This window comes from Athalia rosae, chromosome 2 (assembly GCF_917208135.1).
Source record: "Athalia rosae chromosome 2, iyAthRosa1.1, whole genome shotgun sequence".
NCBI lineage: Eukaryota > Metazoa > Arthropoda > Insecta > Hymenoptera > Athaliidae > Athalia > Athalia rosae.
This window is the reverse complement of record NC_064027.1, coordinates 21,343,492-21,361,000: the sequence shown is the minus strand read 5'-3', so window position 1 is coordinate 21,361,000 and position 17,509 is coordinate 21,343,492. Positions and strand designations below refer to the sequence as shown.

Here is a 17,509-nt window from a genome sequence, read left to right as displayed (position 1 = left end):
GTTATTTAACTTCCAACGTGTAGGTCAACACGCTGCCATTCGTCATGTGGCGAGTTCGATGCCGTCTTGAGGGGAAGCAGATGTGGAAGGCGCATCGCAATAACTAGGCTTCCATTTTGCAAATTATTTTGGAAATCGTTTTTTTTTCTCCGACAGCCAAAAATCAATGGAGATTCAAAAATCGTGTTTCTTTACGGTTTGGAGGTAATAAATAATTCAACATAGAATAAATTGTAAAATATTATTTGTATTGTTTTTTTTTCCATAATATCCGCACATATTTTATAAAATATCACAATAATTATATTTACACGTTATTCACTCCTTAATCTAGATATACGCGGCATCCCAATTTCAAAATACCCTGTATAATTTTTATATTCAAAATAAAACATGATTTCCTTAAACTAAATCTTTGCGAGTGGTACCAATCCCGTGTAAACCGAAGGAGTTCTTACAAGACGAGAAATGTCTTTGAACTTTGGATGGTTTGCGTTACCCAGTAGCTTGAAGAGAACATTCTCAGACGTTGTTATGTGGCAACCAAATTGCTTCATCCTCTGTAATGTAATACAAAAGGCAATGAAAACAAAAATACGAGATAGTTTGAAAAGATTTATACTGCAAACAACTTGAAAATTACCTCTAAAGCCAATAACCTATCTTCTTGCGTGCGAGAAGAGCAGCAATCGGCTACCGTATGAACTTGAAAACCATTTGCAATTAGATCCAGTGCAGTTTGCTCCACACAAATGTGGCATTCGATTCCTATCAAGAGTATCGAATCTGGAGGTCCACCCGCGCACAACGTAGAGAGCTCTTTTGAAACCTGGAGAATAAGAGGAATTTGAAAATGAATAATGGAGTAAAATTCTTGTAGTTGGGACTATATATGTAGATTGTTGTTACCTCCTCAGTATACATGCTGAATTGGGTTTTTGAGAACGGCCCCTTTGCTCCAGAAAGATCCAGCTGGGGAACCGTGTTACCTAAAGCTTTAGGATTCTGCTCCGTTACAAGGATGGGTGTATCCAGCAGTTTGAGACCATTTACCTGGGGCAGAAAATAAACGAAAACTGAACGATACATGAAGTTTTCATAGAAATCAAAGAAATAGATTATAATTTGCTTTACCAGCTTTGAAGAGTTAACTATCATCTTGTCAAACTCGGATATTATCTTTTCAAATTTACTCTGTACATCGCAAACGAATAGAGCCGTTTTTCCCTGGCGCAAAATTACTTTTGTCGCGCTGACAGCCATCGTTGTGAAATTATTTAAAATGTAACGCTAACTGAAGTTCAAATTATGCGTACGTATTACACGACAAGTTATAATTCCTTATATCGACTAAATGACTTTACTTTATGATGACATTATGTAATCAAGCAATGTCACGAATGACAAGCCCTCGAGCAGACGACGAAAATAATTCTTAAGTCTAAAAAATAGTTTAAGCCCAGCCGTTTAATCGATGAGGGCAGCAGCGTCGGAGGGTTGTTGGGTTGATATTTCAAGAGCATGCGCAGTGGTTGAATAAACGTGTATATTAAGAGCTGAAGGTGTATTTCCACTTCCGAACGCAAAACTCGCTTTAGTCACCTTTAGTGGACGACGTTTTTAAGGTCACATATTCTTACAGATCGAATAGGGTCGGCGGGTGTCATTGGCGTACGAGCCGCAATGGAGTTAGAACGTCTGGTGTTCTCCTAGTCGACATTTAATGAATATCGCGCTGTGAAATAAATATTCCGGCAGAAAAAATTAGTGAGATTCTGTCAACAACGGTATGGCTGCGGACTCGCGTGCTGCTGGAAATGCCAAGCCTTTGGTTCCACTTTTCACAAAGGCCTCTGACTGCATTTATACGAGCTGTTATTGGTAAGATTACACATTTCTGACCTTTTGCATTCAGACTATGATAAGTTGTGACATCGATTTTTTGCGGAAAATTGGCGTATTGCGGCACGAATGCTTGGGATCGATATCGCATTGTGTGCATGGTAAAGTGCCGACGATAGGAGGCCATTCTCAAAACCAAAATAAAACTGGTCAATCAGATTGCTAGAATTCACCCGCACGCATCTCCCGCCAAATTTACTGAATTCTGATTGGCCAGAAGGCCATCAGTTACGCGCGTTTCTCGCAGCCCGCGAACCACTACACTTTTTATCAGAATTAATAATTCATCATCGCAGTAGCGAGATAACTCACACGATACACAACACTCGACACGCGAACTCTGTTATTTTCATGCTGTTAAACTCCTGGCATTACTTTAGTCACCTATGACCTTTGTACCGAGCACGTTTTTTTTCATGGTTTCCTTTTTAAAATATATTCCACGTATTTAGAAGTCTGCTTTGCATGTGAGTAGCTGACTAATTTGCGATTTTTTATCTCACGAACTATCTGGGATAACAGAAAAATTACGAATTTTGCAACAGTAAGCCTATTTTCATAGTTTCTATCCTGGTATTCTGATTACAAATAACGACTGTTTCAAATTGAAATTTTTCTACACTACAGTGAAGAAAATGTCTGGAAATTGTGCCAAGACGTCGCAGCGAGACATGGGCCTGAGCTGCAGCATTGCTATGTTGCTTTTATAAGTAATCCCGGTCGAAGTGTCCCTTTATGGAGACAAAAAGCTGGAAAAGACGAAGACAAGCTTGTTGTTTGGGTGGGTGCTAATTGGCGGCACTCCAAAATATATTGAATCCATGAACACTTGCTATAATAAATTCTGTAAATATATTTAGGATTATCATGCCATTCTAATCTACGCACCAGACGAACGAGCTGTGGTATATGATTTGGATAGCGCTCTTCCATATCCAACTCACTTCTGGAAATATGCAACAGAAACGTTCCGATCCGATGAAGCTCTTCGCTCGGAATATCATAGAAGATTTAGACTCGTACCTGCTAGCACATATCTGCAACATTTTGCTTCCGATAGACAGCATATGAAAAGAGAAGATGGAACATGGATTAAGACACCTCCAGAATATCCTCCAATCTCAACCCCGAGTAGGGCATAAAGTTTTCTTATGAAATTAAATATTGATATAGGTTTGTTAACCACTTATTTTTTCAGCCTGCAAAGATAATCTTGACACTTTCATCAACATGGAACAAGGTACCGGGTTAGGTACGATTCTGAGTCTTAAACAACTGGTGAATAGGTTCTACAGACCTAGTGTTCCAACAACTTCTCCTTCCCCCCAACAGCAGGTGAACACTACACCAACCTAAAGAGATTTTTTATCATGCAAAGTATTTTACCTTTTGCCTTGATGTGAAATTGAAGGATGAAAATTATCGGTGTTATGAAGCGTCGTGAATTCTACTATTAATAATTGGGGAATATTAATTGAAGATCGATTGATAATCGAATTGTAGTTTTACCAACGCAAGCTTGTATTTGAAGCGTGTTCTAAACTCCGTAACGCAAAGTTATACAAGAAATTTGATTAAAACGATATTCAGATCAATTACACGCCTTAAAAAAAAAGCCTTTTTTTCAACAACGTTTGCTCCTTTGCCGTTGTATTCGTTCAGTTAAAACAGCTGCTCCGTAAAATACAATTTTGGGGCTTATTAATAATGTTATTTAACGAGTATTTAAATAACGATAAAGCTCTCTGTTCTAACTACGTGTATGAATATACATCAAAGATTCATTTAATCTTATACATTCATTGCTTATCAATAAACTGGTAGATTGTTCGCAAACTTATCAGAATCATTCTAGAAATAATGATTCTGTATTCGATTCCATCTATATGCCTATAAAAAAAACGAATTACACCCAAAAAAATTGTAACAACACGGTGCTCATTGGCTAAACTTTTCGATAATTCAACACTTAAAAATATTCGCAAACAATTTTCCTCATTCTGGTTATGATAATTGTTGTATGAAAGACTGATATGTCTCGAGACAGCTCGTATATTATTACGTGTACTTGAAATTCTCGAAATTGCATGCTTTTATATTTGTAATATCTATTTGAATGACTTGCATTGAGGGTCTATGAAAGATAACTTCAAAAGTTTCCAGTTTTTCAAAAATATAGCACAAAACCGCATATCCCAAGATGCAGCTCTTCCAAATAGAGACTGTCTTTGATTCTCTTGGAACACGGTATGCTATGCATATCGTTTTTTGGAGCACAGCCAATGGAAGATGACATAATTCGAATATTTCATTACTTCCGTCAATAGAAAACAAGGAATACATTAATTTATTTTATCTTTTTTTTATTAAATGCACCACGCTGACCAAAGTTCACAAGCTGCCAATAACTGTAATATTTTTTTCTCACTGATTCATATCTGAGTTTTGAAATTCATGTCAAGTTTCATAGGCTTTGCTCTTCCAAATATCTAAGATGTAACGATATTGTGATATACATAACTTTTTACTTTAAATACCTTGATATACTTAAGTCCACGACTTATATTTAAATCCGTTTTCAATAACTACACTCGCTTGTTGGTGAGTATAATTATTCAATAATATTACGGAGCATATTCGAATTGCTTAGATTGATATTAGTTACTCGACATAGTACTGTCGTTTTCAAAATTACTGTTCAGAATTTTACGAAACTTGGCATGGTAGTAGATTATGATAAAAACGAAATCAGTTTCAAATTACGAAGAGCTACAGAGAAACAGCGGAAAGATATTGTCCGTTGTGATTAACATCGAGGCACACGAGAAATCACAGGTTTCATTTTACAATGAACTGCGATATGAATTAAAACCCGTGATTTCTCATAAGGCTCAATGCCAATTCCAAATGCCAATTTTTTCTACTGGTTCTCTGTAGCTCTACACAATTTGAATGAGATTTTATTTTTACCATAATCTACAACTATGCCGAATTACATTAAATTCTGAACAGTCATTCTAACACCGACAGTACTACCTTAAAAGAAATGACCAAAACTGACATCGAACTTTATTAGGAAACATTTATCTATATTCAACGAAGTATATTTTTTAAACAGCTGCTATATGTATACAACGAAATGTTACGGAATTACAAAATAGAGATCTATGGTCCACGAAGTAATACAGCCCCCTAGATTCTCCTTCGAAGTAATATTTCATAAGGATTTGATCTGCAAAACGTAAACTCTAATTCTTTGCTATATCAAACTCTACCAACAAGCGAATTGTCTGTATTTAAGGTCAGTCTATGACATTGAGATAATAACGATTTTTAAAAATAGTTCTTGCTCTAAGCTGGCAATTTCTGAAACGACTTATCACGACGGATCGAACTTGTCGTCCGCTCTGCCTTTCGGTAATTCTTCTCTTATTCACTCATATCCGGGACGAGAAAATTATCCGATCATCATGGATCACATTGCTCGTTCCCAGAGTCTAGATTTTATAGAATCTCTATTGTAATATTATACACATATCCCATTAATTCCCGTGTTCGCTTAGCCGTCTAACAATTCTCTAGTCCTCTTTTTAACTTTGCTTTTTATATTCGTGCGGGATACTGAAATCGCACTTTTGATATTATAACTCTACCTTTTCACTTTTTACTGAAAAAAATATATTGATACCTCGTGTTGATAAGTGTTAATATGCGTAGACACCAACTTTCTATACAATCGTTGTAATAAAAAAAAAAAAAAATCTAAATAGATAATTTATGTGATAATTCTTTGGTAATAATAATATATTACTCCACATTGATAAAGAAATTTCTTTAATTCATTCGTTTACTATATTACTTACTTCTATATAAATCTCTCACTGGAACAAAAAACAAATAAAAAAAAGGGATGCAAAAGAAAAAACCAAAATAGACAAAAATAGACAAAAATAAATATAAAAATAAAATGAAAAAAACTCGGTGCCTACTAGATCGTTAGTTTTTACAAATACATATGATAATCAAATAGAATATCCTTGTATCTAACTTTTTGATCATGTAATAAATTATACATACCCGTTTGATGATTGCCAAAATGGATTTTTTGCTCAGTACATACATAATAATTATTGATTCCATATTGTCAACGGGTCTAAGATTTTACAGCTGTAACTCGTGTATTTTCCATTAACTAGAACGAGTTCTTTTCGACGTTATATGTTATATTTATGTTGTAGCAATATATTACATCAAAATATGATCATTCATATCGTGTGAATTACAGTTTGAAAGAAAAAAAAAAAAAACTATAATAATAATATGAATACAGAGTGAGTTTTTCCAAACTCCAAGATCGGGAGGAGCTTGATTTGGCCGGTTCATATGTGTTCAACCTCGACTCATCTTTCTCATTCATTGAGCATGCTATATTTTTGAGTTTATTTATTTTTTTTAACTTTTCTCTTGCGTGGCACGTTGACTGGGCAAGAAAATCCAATGAGGTTTCTCCCCTTTCCCGAGTTTAGAATGACTGACCCTATATAAATACACACCCATACAAACTCACGCACATACACACACAGATTTATTGATATTTCATATTTATATTATACATCAATATATTGATTGTTCGATTGAATAAAGAAAACTGGATATTAATTCTGGGTATTTGTCAATGCCTTGAAAATGCGATTCTACAATTAATTTATTATCCTATGTGCTATTCTAATTATTATCAATAAATACGCAACGAAATTTTGGCTTATTGAAAAAAAGTAATTGTATTAAACTTGAAAAAATATATGTAAAATATACTTACAGAGTTAGAAATAATAATACAGCCTTGCTTACAATTATATACTTAAAATCGTTACGTTTAATTCAAGTATATCTCTCAAATATTTAAATATCAATTTATACTATTACTTTATACGACAATCATAATCTATTGTTTACAATCCCAACTCGGCCTCATATAGACAGGTATTTTCGACGAAATAATTTTTTTTTTTTTTCTGCATTACCTAAAATTGAAAATCTACAATAATCAAATACCGTCTGTAGGTATCTGTATTACACGTACGTACAATCATCAACAAGGCAAATTTGAGGAACGAACCCAAAACAGCCCATCACCGCCGATACATGTTCCCCAAAATATGCCCTGTTTTCGACAATAAATATAATCAATCGTTTAAAATTTAAATCACTATAATAAGCTTAGTCTTTTCACTAACAAATTTTTTTTTTTTTTTTTTTTGAGCTGGTCTGATATTTTGCTAAACAAGAAGCTATAACTTCGAATGAAATTTTTCCTGAAAAATGATTATGACAATGGTTTCAATTCATGTCTTTAGCATTCGAAACAGCCTCAAGTTCTATAATACGGTCTTGCCATGCTGTACGTAGACATGGGAATATTATTCTTCGACAAGTGCTGAGAATCTCCTTGGTCATATTCTACGTCGTAATAAATCCCACTCTGGTTCTGGAAACAGAAAAAGCGAGAGGAATGAGAAATTAAAAATTCACGAAATCAGAAGAACAAATCCGCTATAAAACGTACCGCTAAGGAAGACCTAGACTTTGGCCGGGGGACATGAAATCCACCGTTTTGGGGGATCAGATCAGCTCTATCCCTGTCCTGGGGTTCAGAGTCTGAACTGTCGGGTTCCGGCTGATGCCTGTGCCTTGGTCTTGGGGGTGCCTGAAGTCTGGGCAACGGGACGGGCGGTAGAGTACCATGCATACTCAAGGTAGGGTATCCGAACATCGCTGAACTCGGTCTCGTGGAGCCCATTGGCTCCGTGGCGTAGACGTTTGCCGTCGCCATGTGGTCAGCGATGTGGGCCCACATGTAGGGAGGCAGCCCGGTTGGAGGACCTTGTTTTACCGATGCCAGAGTCCCGACGGATCCAACCCTTGCCAGGGTTCCGGGAAGGGTTCCGGGCATCCCGCCCTGCATGTAACCGTAAACAGGGGAGCCGACCGTTTTCTGTTCTTTGGACCATCTCCTGCTCCACATCACGAGGCAGACGAGTGTCAGGACAATTATTATTAAGGCAGCAACCGATGCACCGATTGCGACGCCCAAGACTTCGCCATCGATTTCACACTGGGATCCGTAGTAGTTTCCTGTGCAAGCGCAGTGCATCTCGTCTCCCCGAATGTAGGAACAAAGACCTCTGTTGTTGCAGTGAGTAGCTGGACAGGATAAACACAGTCTGCCCGATTCGTTCGGATCAGTTTTATGCGGGTCCTTGAAACCTGACCGACAGACGCAGTTGAAACCACCCCAGGTGTTGGTACAGATTGCCGAAGAGTGGCAATCGTTCAATTCCGAAGACGCGCACTCGTCCAAGTCCTGAAGATTGGATACCGATCCTGCTGGACTGTCGACGTAAAGTGCGCTGTTCCCGATATTGTTGTTTCTCCTGTGTATCACACCTAGGAGATGCTTCTGTAATTCCCCAGCGAGCGAGGATCTGGAAGTTCTCGGTTCGTAGGTCAGCTTCAATGTCGTATTGACGAATACCCCGCCCTGACCTTGACTCACGTCACCCTGGTAAATACCGTTCACAGACGAGCCCATGTACTCGTCCGAAAATGGAGTCATCGACATGGCGGATTCTACAGCTCTGTTCGCCTCGAAAGCCAACTTCTGATATGATTCTGAATCTTTGTCGCCGAGTCCCTCGTCCCACACCACCTTCCGTTCATAGATCTTGTCCACCCTCATCGATACCACTATACTGACGGTCTTCTTACAAGGCAACGAATGTTGGAGACGTGCGTAACCCGGCTTACAATGGCATGCCGAAACACCTTGTACGGTAGCACAGGCCTCGTGTTGGCCACCGTCACAGGTGCTCGAATCCCCGACGATACAGGTATCTATTCTAACCGGAGGTTGAGCCGGTCTTCTTTGGTACGGCGGTCTTCTGACTGGATTACTGGTAGGTGACGGGCGCGTCGTAACAGCGGGAGGATCCGGTTGAGCGACCGCGTAACCCGTTCCAATAATCGGAGGAGATTGAGTCCGAGTCGGTTGCGGTTGTGCAAGGGTCGTCGAAGAACTGGGCTCCCCGGTAGGGTCTGTATTGTCGAATAGATTCAAGTACGTTCTCTTTCCGTCGATGCTTACAAAGCCTTGACCTTCGGCGGCCGAAGTTACTATTACGTCACCTCCGTTTCCCGCGTTAAGAGAAACCCTCACGCTGTCTCCGGAACCACCGCCACCCCCGGGACCCTGGATCGCGGATACCGTGACATCGAATATGTCCCCGATTTGAGGGTAACGTGGAGGAGAGTAGGGACGGTGAGTCGCCAGTCCTTGGGAACCTGTGTAGTCCAGGGTGTCGTCCAGGACTATTCCCGGTCTGGGTCTATAGGGGTAATAATTAGTTGGCGCCGAGGTCTTCGACGATGAAGAAGTCGGGGAAGGTTTGTCGAGCGCATTGGTGCTCGGCTGATTGAAAGGAGGCAAACGTTCCGTGGGGGTTGTGAAATCTGGTTTCGATTCGGTGCTTTCCGCCTTGCTGGGTTCCAATTTTGGAAATTCGATACTGGGCGGTTTTTCGTCGTCCTTTCCATTACCGAGGACAACTACGGTCGGCTGAATCTCACCGATTGTTGGCGAAGGTTCAATCAGCTGTACAGATGAGCTGGTCTCCACTGCCAGGGTTTTCTCGAAAATTGGCGATTTCGGTGGAGTAGTTGAAGAGGCTTCTCCCTTCGATAAATTATCCTTAATACCGCTGCTCGGCTTATCCTCTTTTACAGTTTTCGAGGGTTTTATAAAAACCGTGTCTTGCGAAAGTTTTAACGCCGAAGTTGGGGTTTCCGGAATCTTTGACGTACCGTTCTCGTTATCAGTCGCGTTATTTATCCCATCAGCGTTCGGTATCGGATAAGAAAGCGGATCTGATCCGAGAATCAACGTGTTCTGTGGCGTAAAATCTTCATTTTTTATCGGAGGTTGATACTTCTGCGGTTTCTTCATTACCCCATTATTATAGTTTGGTCTCGACTCGGGCTTGGAGTTTGTCGGTTTTGATTCGCCTTGTGGTACAACAGCACCGGAAACCTTGTTCGAATCGCTAACTGTTCCCGTAGAACTTTCTTTCTTTTCTTGATTATCGATCGGATTGGGCTTACCGATCAGGCCCACGGTCGTAATATTCACCGACTCCGGTCTCAGATCGAAATGCGGTTTTTCCTGCACCTTCTCGGGGTACTTATCGAACCCGGTTCCCATTTGATCCTTATCCTGCGGCGGGAGAGGTTTGTACGGTGGAATGGGTCGCCTCGTTCCAGCTGTCGAACAAAAATTAATCATTGCATTTACCCTATAAAGACGATAAAATGAATAAGGTCCATACTTGGTCCTTGAGGCCGATTCCAAAGACCGCCAAATCCTGGTCTATTGTTCCCTTGGGGTCCCATATGATCCGGAACATCGTTAACGAAGGGTCGCTGGACGGGTCTCTCGGGTGGCAATTGATTGGCCGAGGGTCGATCGATCGCCGGTGGTTTTTCGAAGGGATAAGGTTGTTCCGGTAGAGGAGGTGGATTCATGCCGGGAGTATCGAAGTCTGGTGGAAGCGGAGGGACGTCTGATATTCTCGGAGGTCCTCTGTTGTTTATCCTGTGAAAAAAAATATGTTGTCATTCGGGGTCGAATGATGATGGCGATCAATTGATTTACCTAGTGGCTTGTATCGGCCGCAGGGGTCTCCCGGTGTTAGCGGCGACGTTGACATTCCCGTTCAGTAGTTTCACGATTCCCGTAATTATATCCTGGATATCGGGATTCGCTTGCCGTTTTCCGTGGCCCGGCAGGGCGGTTTGAAGAACCGGAGGGGGTGCGTGCTCGCTATAAATCCTCGGTGTCTCTTGGCGACTTTGTCTTTGTTGAAATATTGATCTCATATTTTGGGGATGATGGTAATATTGCTGATGTTTGTTGCTGTTTGAGGGTCCAAACGCTTGCCTCCGGGGCTCCAACGCGAGGTTTAATCTCCGTGGAGCCCCTTGATCTTCCCCCGACTGATATACCGCCGATTCGATTCTCGTGGGGACGATGCTTCTGTAGACGAAAAATTACACGTTTGTAAATCGTATACCGCACAATTTCTACGCCCGAACATTGAACGTTGATCGTTTCGTTTATTACCTGTAATAATCACCGGGTTTGCCTTCGATGTTATTTCCCTCGATTTGATCGACGTGCTTCGACGCGGTCAACATATCGATCGGTTCGTCGGGAAAATTGCTTCTCGACGATGGAAACGCTCTTTCCGTTTCCGTATTTTCTTGATGGAAATTCTCTGAGCCCGCTAGTTGCAGAGACGGACTGGTTCTCTGCAACCTTGACGGCGCATCGTTCGATAAACCGTTCGCTGTTTTCTCTCGTTGGAAATATGCAGAACTCGCGGCAAGTACTAATTTGCCACTCTCCGATGACTGTGAAGTCCTCTCATTTTCGACAGCGGCTCGAACTCCTGAAATGTAATAAAGAGACTAGTTTGAAGATCACTTCGTTAAGATTTCTACTAATTTTCTATAAATATCATTTATAATTAATCCGGTTAAAGAACCGAGATTGTTATGGCAGACGTTCCACATGCTTCGTATACCATAATGAATTGAGTTCAGCGAAGAAAGAGCGTCGAAAGGAATTGTCTTTCATAGCACGAGTACACAAGTGTATTTTCTATAGTGTCTAGAGAGCAGAAAATGTTCTCGCATGAAAAATCATCCTAACTACCTACTCGCGAAGCTTTGTCCGTTTCTATTCATTGTCTCCCTAATTATCAACGCCAATTCTTATTTCTTTTTCTATAGAAATTCAAATGCAACGCCATTCTACTACAACGTTGGAGCGCTGCTTGATTTGAGAGTCATGCGCGAAGGGTTTTGTTACCCCCTGGTGCACGGCGCACCCGCTCGATGTTTCATAATTCGGTTTATGGCCAATACGTGGCGTAGCGAACTTACACCAAGGGGATTGGCAATCCCGTTCAAGTTTCTCGCGAGCGAAACGGTACGATTGGAATATAAGTACCCGAAGCTCACCGACCTAAGCATACTTACCTGGCGCAGAGGTTACCGTGATCACCAAGGCGGTTCCTCCAAGATGAGGCTTTTCCATTGCACCACGGTTGAGCTGAACCTTGCGAATACCCCTAATGTGGGTATCTCGGGCGTATTATTTTTGGTAGTCGGGACTGCGTTCGCGCTGTCCTGAATAATATAATTGAAGCATAATCCCTAGTTAATAGCGAGGCTCTAGGCCTCTGTCATGATAATACACTCTGATCGGCTATATGAACTGAACATTTATTTGGATGTCGCTCCGAATTCAGCATGCATGTGAATCAATTCTGTGCACCAGCAGTTGTTAGCACCGTGTGACGATAGCAATGGCTTGAACCTGCATCATCGCAAATTGATCTCGTAACCTGTTTTCCAGGAATTATGGAACGGACGCGTCTCTAACTAGGAGAAAATAGTATAGATATAACAGCCTAAAGCGCGATAAATATGCATGCATGGGAATCTAGGTGAGAGAACGCAGTTATAATTAATTAATCCGTGTTGATCATTATTTCTAGACACCGCTGGCTGGAGACAATCTTTAAAATCATCTTTGGCCGATATATTGGTCGTCTAAATAGCAGAGGGGGAAATTGAAGGACATTCCTATTCGCCGCGTCACGTAATCGATACCGTTCCTCAAGTTCGGTACGACGTAACGATTACGTTTGCGAAGCACGCGACGCATTGCCTCGAGGCATTTATTTTTTTCGATTTCAGATCAAAAATTGTATTTTATTTCCGCACTGTATTCCTGTGTATATTTCTGAGCCCTGGAATCGTCAAATTTTGCTTAGCTTCTCTCTCGTTTGCCAGTTCGACCGTGAACCCTCGAAGATAAAATGGCCTTGCGTTAAAATCAACAGGAGTAGTCCGCAATAACTCGGGCGTAACGGAGTGATGCAGACCGAGGTGCAGACATAATCTAATTACTAGAATTCCTTCCGCAAAAGTACCAGGTATAACAGTGAATCAAAATTGCCCGTGAATTAAACTAGAGAAAGGTATAATAGTACAATATCTGCAAAAGTAAAGTCCTGTTCTTTTCGTTTCTAAGCAAAATCTGTGTGTACGTATACATACATACAATGCCCAGTTTCTTATAAACACGTACCTAGACTTATAACGGTTATGCAATAATTAGCAATTATATGTATACACATCCATATGGTACATACATACACAGGTATATACCATGCAACATAATGCCTGTGATCATTCGCGCGATTCGTAATTTGATGTTACCTATTTATATATACAATAATAATATAGTATAAAATAATTCTTGTTCTCGGGATAATTCTATCCAATTTCAGTTGAATCCGTCGAGTACATTATATTTATGTTATAAACTGTACCGTATCTCGTTATACCTTGATAAGACTATATAATCAAGAGGGAGAAGGAGAATTTTCCTAGGACCGTTTTCTATCTTTCCCCGCATCGCTGCAGCGTGCAGTTAGCCTACGCACATGTATATCATTACGGGGGTACGAGTATTCGTGCGGCGGGGATGCCAAACGAATCCAATGAAGTGGGACGGGAAGAATAAGTCGCGTGGAATTTGCCCTCCACTCGTGACGGTCGGTCCTCGTGACTCTGCGACGAAGCCTCCGGACTCTGACTCGGACTGGGACCGGTAAGGCCCGTTTTGTGGGCCTCACTCCCGGCGAACTCGACTCAACTTCTCTTCGGCCGTACCACCGGTATACCTCTATACGTACTACGTACACTTGACTCGGAGTACGCGTTGACTCCAGGCGGTAACGGCAGAGTTAACGGGACCCAACGGATTCCAGCCCAATATTTATTCTTTTCACAAACGCGCGCCTGAACTTCATATATATATATATATCTTTATACGTCTACGTATATACTACATATGTACAGCAATTCGAAAACCTAGGCGAGTTATTCCGACTCCGGCTCGCATTTTCATTTATGTACTTATACTTATATATGTACCTAAACTGATATCAATCCCTATATAAATATATGTGAACATGAATGAGAATATTTTGCGAATGCATTTTTGAGGACCAGTACGAAAAAAAAAAAAACAATAATAATAATAATAAAAGTAATAACGAAGGAAAAAAAATAATTATAGGCGGTGGCTTTCAGACACTCCCTTGGACTTGACATTTGATTGAAAGGTTGTTGACCCGATCGACCGATTGCCTGTATAAAATGGAAAATTATCAATAATTTATGAGATCTTAAGTAAATTAATTTCTATATAAATTTATTGATGAAGTTATTCTCTATGCAGGTATATAATGATTTTGCGTTATTTTAAAGTAAGATTTTTGATGCAATAACCTAACGTGTCGCGTAACGGTATCGTTATACTATATACATTGAGAAATCTTTAACCCGATCATATTTTCATTGAGCCTCGATTGTTCGATCGTGCGACAGCGGGCAACACCGTTCGTTCGTCAGGAATTTGGCACATGCGACTCGGGGGTTTGCGGTTTTATGAGAATCTCGACTCTGTATGCGCTCGCATGCGTGGACACGTACGTGTGCAAAGTCTGATTAAGTCACAATAAAGTTGTAAGGATATCGAAGAAAGATTATCATGCAGCGGTAAAAGGAATAAGAATAATAATGGGCGTTGGCAATTTCCTCAGGTACTTACATGCCATGTATACATACATATGTATAATACATAATTTTATCGGTGCCTTCAACTTGACCGTAAAGTGAATTGTTATACACTGTTTTTTTTTTTTTTTTTTCCATTTCTATTATTCATTTTATGAATTTAGCATCGCTACTAATTTCCTTGCTGATATGTCCACCTGTCGTTTAAATATCAAAGAGGAGAGACTGCACGATACGTATAAATGGAAAAAATCGACAAATTCATGATTATACGAACCATTCGCTCTTTTACTTTCTTTCTTTTTTCTACCTCCAATAAAATCTTGCTCCACAATTTGTTGACGGGCTTAATTATTCCACCTATATATGTACGCATATGTGTACCTACTACGTACATGAATATCGTATGGTGTACATGTACGTGATATTTTGTGACACTTTCACGGCTGATGCGGTTGGCGAAAGTTGAATATGATGAAACTGTATACACCGGATGTAAAGCTTCTGCAGTAGCAGCTATACATATACACACGTGTAAGTATAATATAATAAAACCTGCACTGTATACGATAATACACATAGCATTTATACTCATCCATGCATATGTATATGTATACGGACATATAATTCTTTTCTATGATTTTTCAACTGTACGAGTGGATGGATAATCGATGATAATTATAGAGCCGCGCAGGGCCGCGATGACAGTTTTATTCGCACCACCATCGACCCACTCATTTATGTAGAATACTGTACATACCTCGAATTATACAGTTTACAGATTTATCATCGCATTTAGTACCGCGTGGCACGCGCTCTCTAAGCTGCTCTGGTATTCCATGTACAGATATACAACGCCAGAGATATATATATATATATGCAATCGCTGCATCTGTCGTACGTCATTATTATTTATAATATATACAGTTATATAAATCTTGGATGCGGGTTCAGACCTACTTGTGTGTAAATTCATATGCTCGCGAGCTGCACAATAGTCTTTGCGCAAATGACATTATCCATATAGGTATACATAGGTGTACGTGTACATATACATACGAATTATTATCTTCATTATTGTGTGTCATTCGCTGCGAAACGGAGAGGTGAAAATTTCTAATATTCATTTGTCGCTTTGCAGTGTTACAACGGCTGACCATCCCACGGGGTAGTTCGTCGCCGCATGCACTTTTGATACCTACAGGCGGATTTTACTGATCGTGAGAGATAAATTAAAAATACACCCAAACGAAAAGAGCAGAGAACCATATATTATTGTCGTACGTTCGTATTGCGTATAGATTTGAAAACTAGCAGACGTTATGCTGCAGCTGTTGTTGCTGATCTATGCGTTATAATAATGTCACCGTATTTGTGCCTACGCGCACGTGACGCACGTCCAGCTTTCTCCTCGGAAACATAAAGCTGCAGGATTTAGTGAATTAAAACGAACTGCGTTATACTGTCCGTGAAACTCTTGCAACTTGGAAATCTACAGCTATTGATATAAACACCATTTATTATTTTGCACTTCAATTTACTTCTCTATACTTATCTACAGAATATTATGTAAATACCAATATAGATAATGTCATCAATTTCGCGAGGATACACCGTAAATTGAATCAATATACACGAAGTTTTTTCACTTGATTTTTATAATCTATTGAATTTTTTGAAGAATTTCAACAGGCTCTAGCACTTCCCCCTTTTCATTTTATACCGTTTACTGTAATTGGTCGGCGGCAAGGATTAAAGATCAATTCTTCGAATATAAGAGTATATAATCATGATAATCCTTTCTCCAAAGAAATAGTGTAACCGCCGCTCGCGCATCAGATCCGTTAATATAACGCTGATCTTAGGCTGCATATTTCTGCAGGTATGTATTTAAATAACCGACACCGTACAGACTGACGTATGCCGGTAAAAATTATAAGCGCAAAGCGCGGTGCAGCGGAAATAGTAAATCTTCATATCTCGTTTTCAGCACAATTATAGGTACTTGATCTAGTTTCCCACTGCACGCGTGATAACATTATAGAAAATTCAGTTGCGCCGTATATAGGTATATGTATATATGTATCACACAAGAAAGTTTACTTGCCTGTATAAATACATATTATACGATCAATGTATGATATACATGTTATACATACGTCATTACATATGTTTCTGAATTTCTATAACCTCGTTTCCTCGTTTATGATAAAAAATTTTCAATACTGTTTTTTCCGGGTCTATACATATCGATTTAGCTGTTTAAATTAACCTCCGTATAAGCTGTCGGTAGATAAAGCCCCTAGCTCTTGGGGCTTTGAAATATCCCTTATTATTATTACTATTATCTAATTATTATACATATAAGCCTCAACAACTTGTCACGAATACAGATCCGTCATATTTTGGCCAAAAATTGGCGGTAGGCGAGGATTTAATCGCAGCGTCCTGCGCTCGTGCAGGTGTGTTATTCGGGCGTTGAAGTCTCCGCACTGTGCAGCATTGTGGAGACCGTGATGCGGGTGGGTACGGATGACACGTATACTTATGTTCAAATTTCTAAATTATCTACCCTCATTTATTCATTTATTTATTTATACTACATTTTTAATTATTGTTAACGAGCTCACCTGCAGTTATTCCACAGATGCCCAGCATCAGTAAGAGCCTAATGGGTCCTTCCATCTGGCCGATTGTTTGAATCGAACTATTTTGGCACGCACTTGTAGAAATCCACCCCACTTCCCCTCACCAACTCGCGCACCAGCGGTAAAAAAAACTACACCATGCTAGTTCACCGGCTTTATAGTTACGTTTTCATATAATGTCAAGGCCACCCCGTTCGGGAAGACCCCCAGGTATAATTTCTAATGAAGGCACCCTGTGTTGCAGGTATATC

At 40.0% G+C, this 17,509-nt stretch overlaps 3 protein-coding genes and 1 non-coding gene across 4 annotated transcripts; 2 read left to right on the top strand and 2 right to left on the bottom strand.

Annotated features, from left to right (window-relative positions):
* Positions 1–227: 227 nt before the first annotated feature.
* Positions 228–1,434, bottom strand: LOC105689346 (isochorismatase domain-containing protein 2-like). The gene is made up of 4 exons (XM_012406261.3): positions 1,135–1,434; positions 910–1,053; positions 644–829; positions 228–560 (listed from the first exon to the last, which is right to left on the bottom strand). The coding sequence occupies exons 1-4, from the start codon at positions 1,261–1,263 to the stop codon at positions 408–410; spliced, it is 612 nt and encodes a 203-aa protein (XP_012261684.1). The 5' UTR covers positions 1,264–1,434; the 3' UTR covers positions 228–407.
* A 128-nt stretch (positions 1,435–1,562) lies between these two features.
* Positions 1,563–6,939, top strand: LOC105689501 (protein N-terminal glutamine amidohydrolase). The gene is made up of 4 exons (XM_012406550.3): positions 1,563–1,881; positions 2,530–2,683; positions 2,763–3,033; positions 3,101–6,939. Exons 1-4 carry the CDS (start codon positions 1,790–1,792, stop codon positions 3,256–3,258), a joined length of 675 nt encoding a protein of 224 aa, XP_012261973.1. The 5' UTR covers positions 1,563–1,789; the 3' UTR covers positions 3,259–6,939.
* Positions 6,475–17,378, bottom strand: LOC105689295. Its single transcript, XM_020854294.2, has 6 exons — positions 17,241–17,378; positions 11,078–11,405; positions 10,610–10,990; positions 10,284–10,549; positions 7,469–10,218; positions 6,475–7,390 (listed from the first exon to the last, which is right to left on the bottom strand). Exons 1-6 carry the CDS (start codon positions 17,293–17,295, stop codon positions 7,274–7,276), a joined length of 3,897 nt encoding a protein of 1,298 aa, XP_020709953.2. The 5' UTR covers positions 17,296–17,378; the 3' UTR covers positions 6,475–7,273.
* LOC112695063 lies at positions 11,990–12,151 on the top strand. Its single transcript, XR_003150338.2, has one exon. It is a non-coding gene; the product is annotated as a U1 spliceosomal RNA (small nuclear RNA).
* Positions 17,379–17,509: the final 131 nt, after the last annotated feature.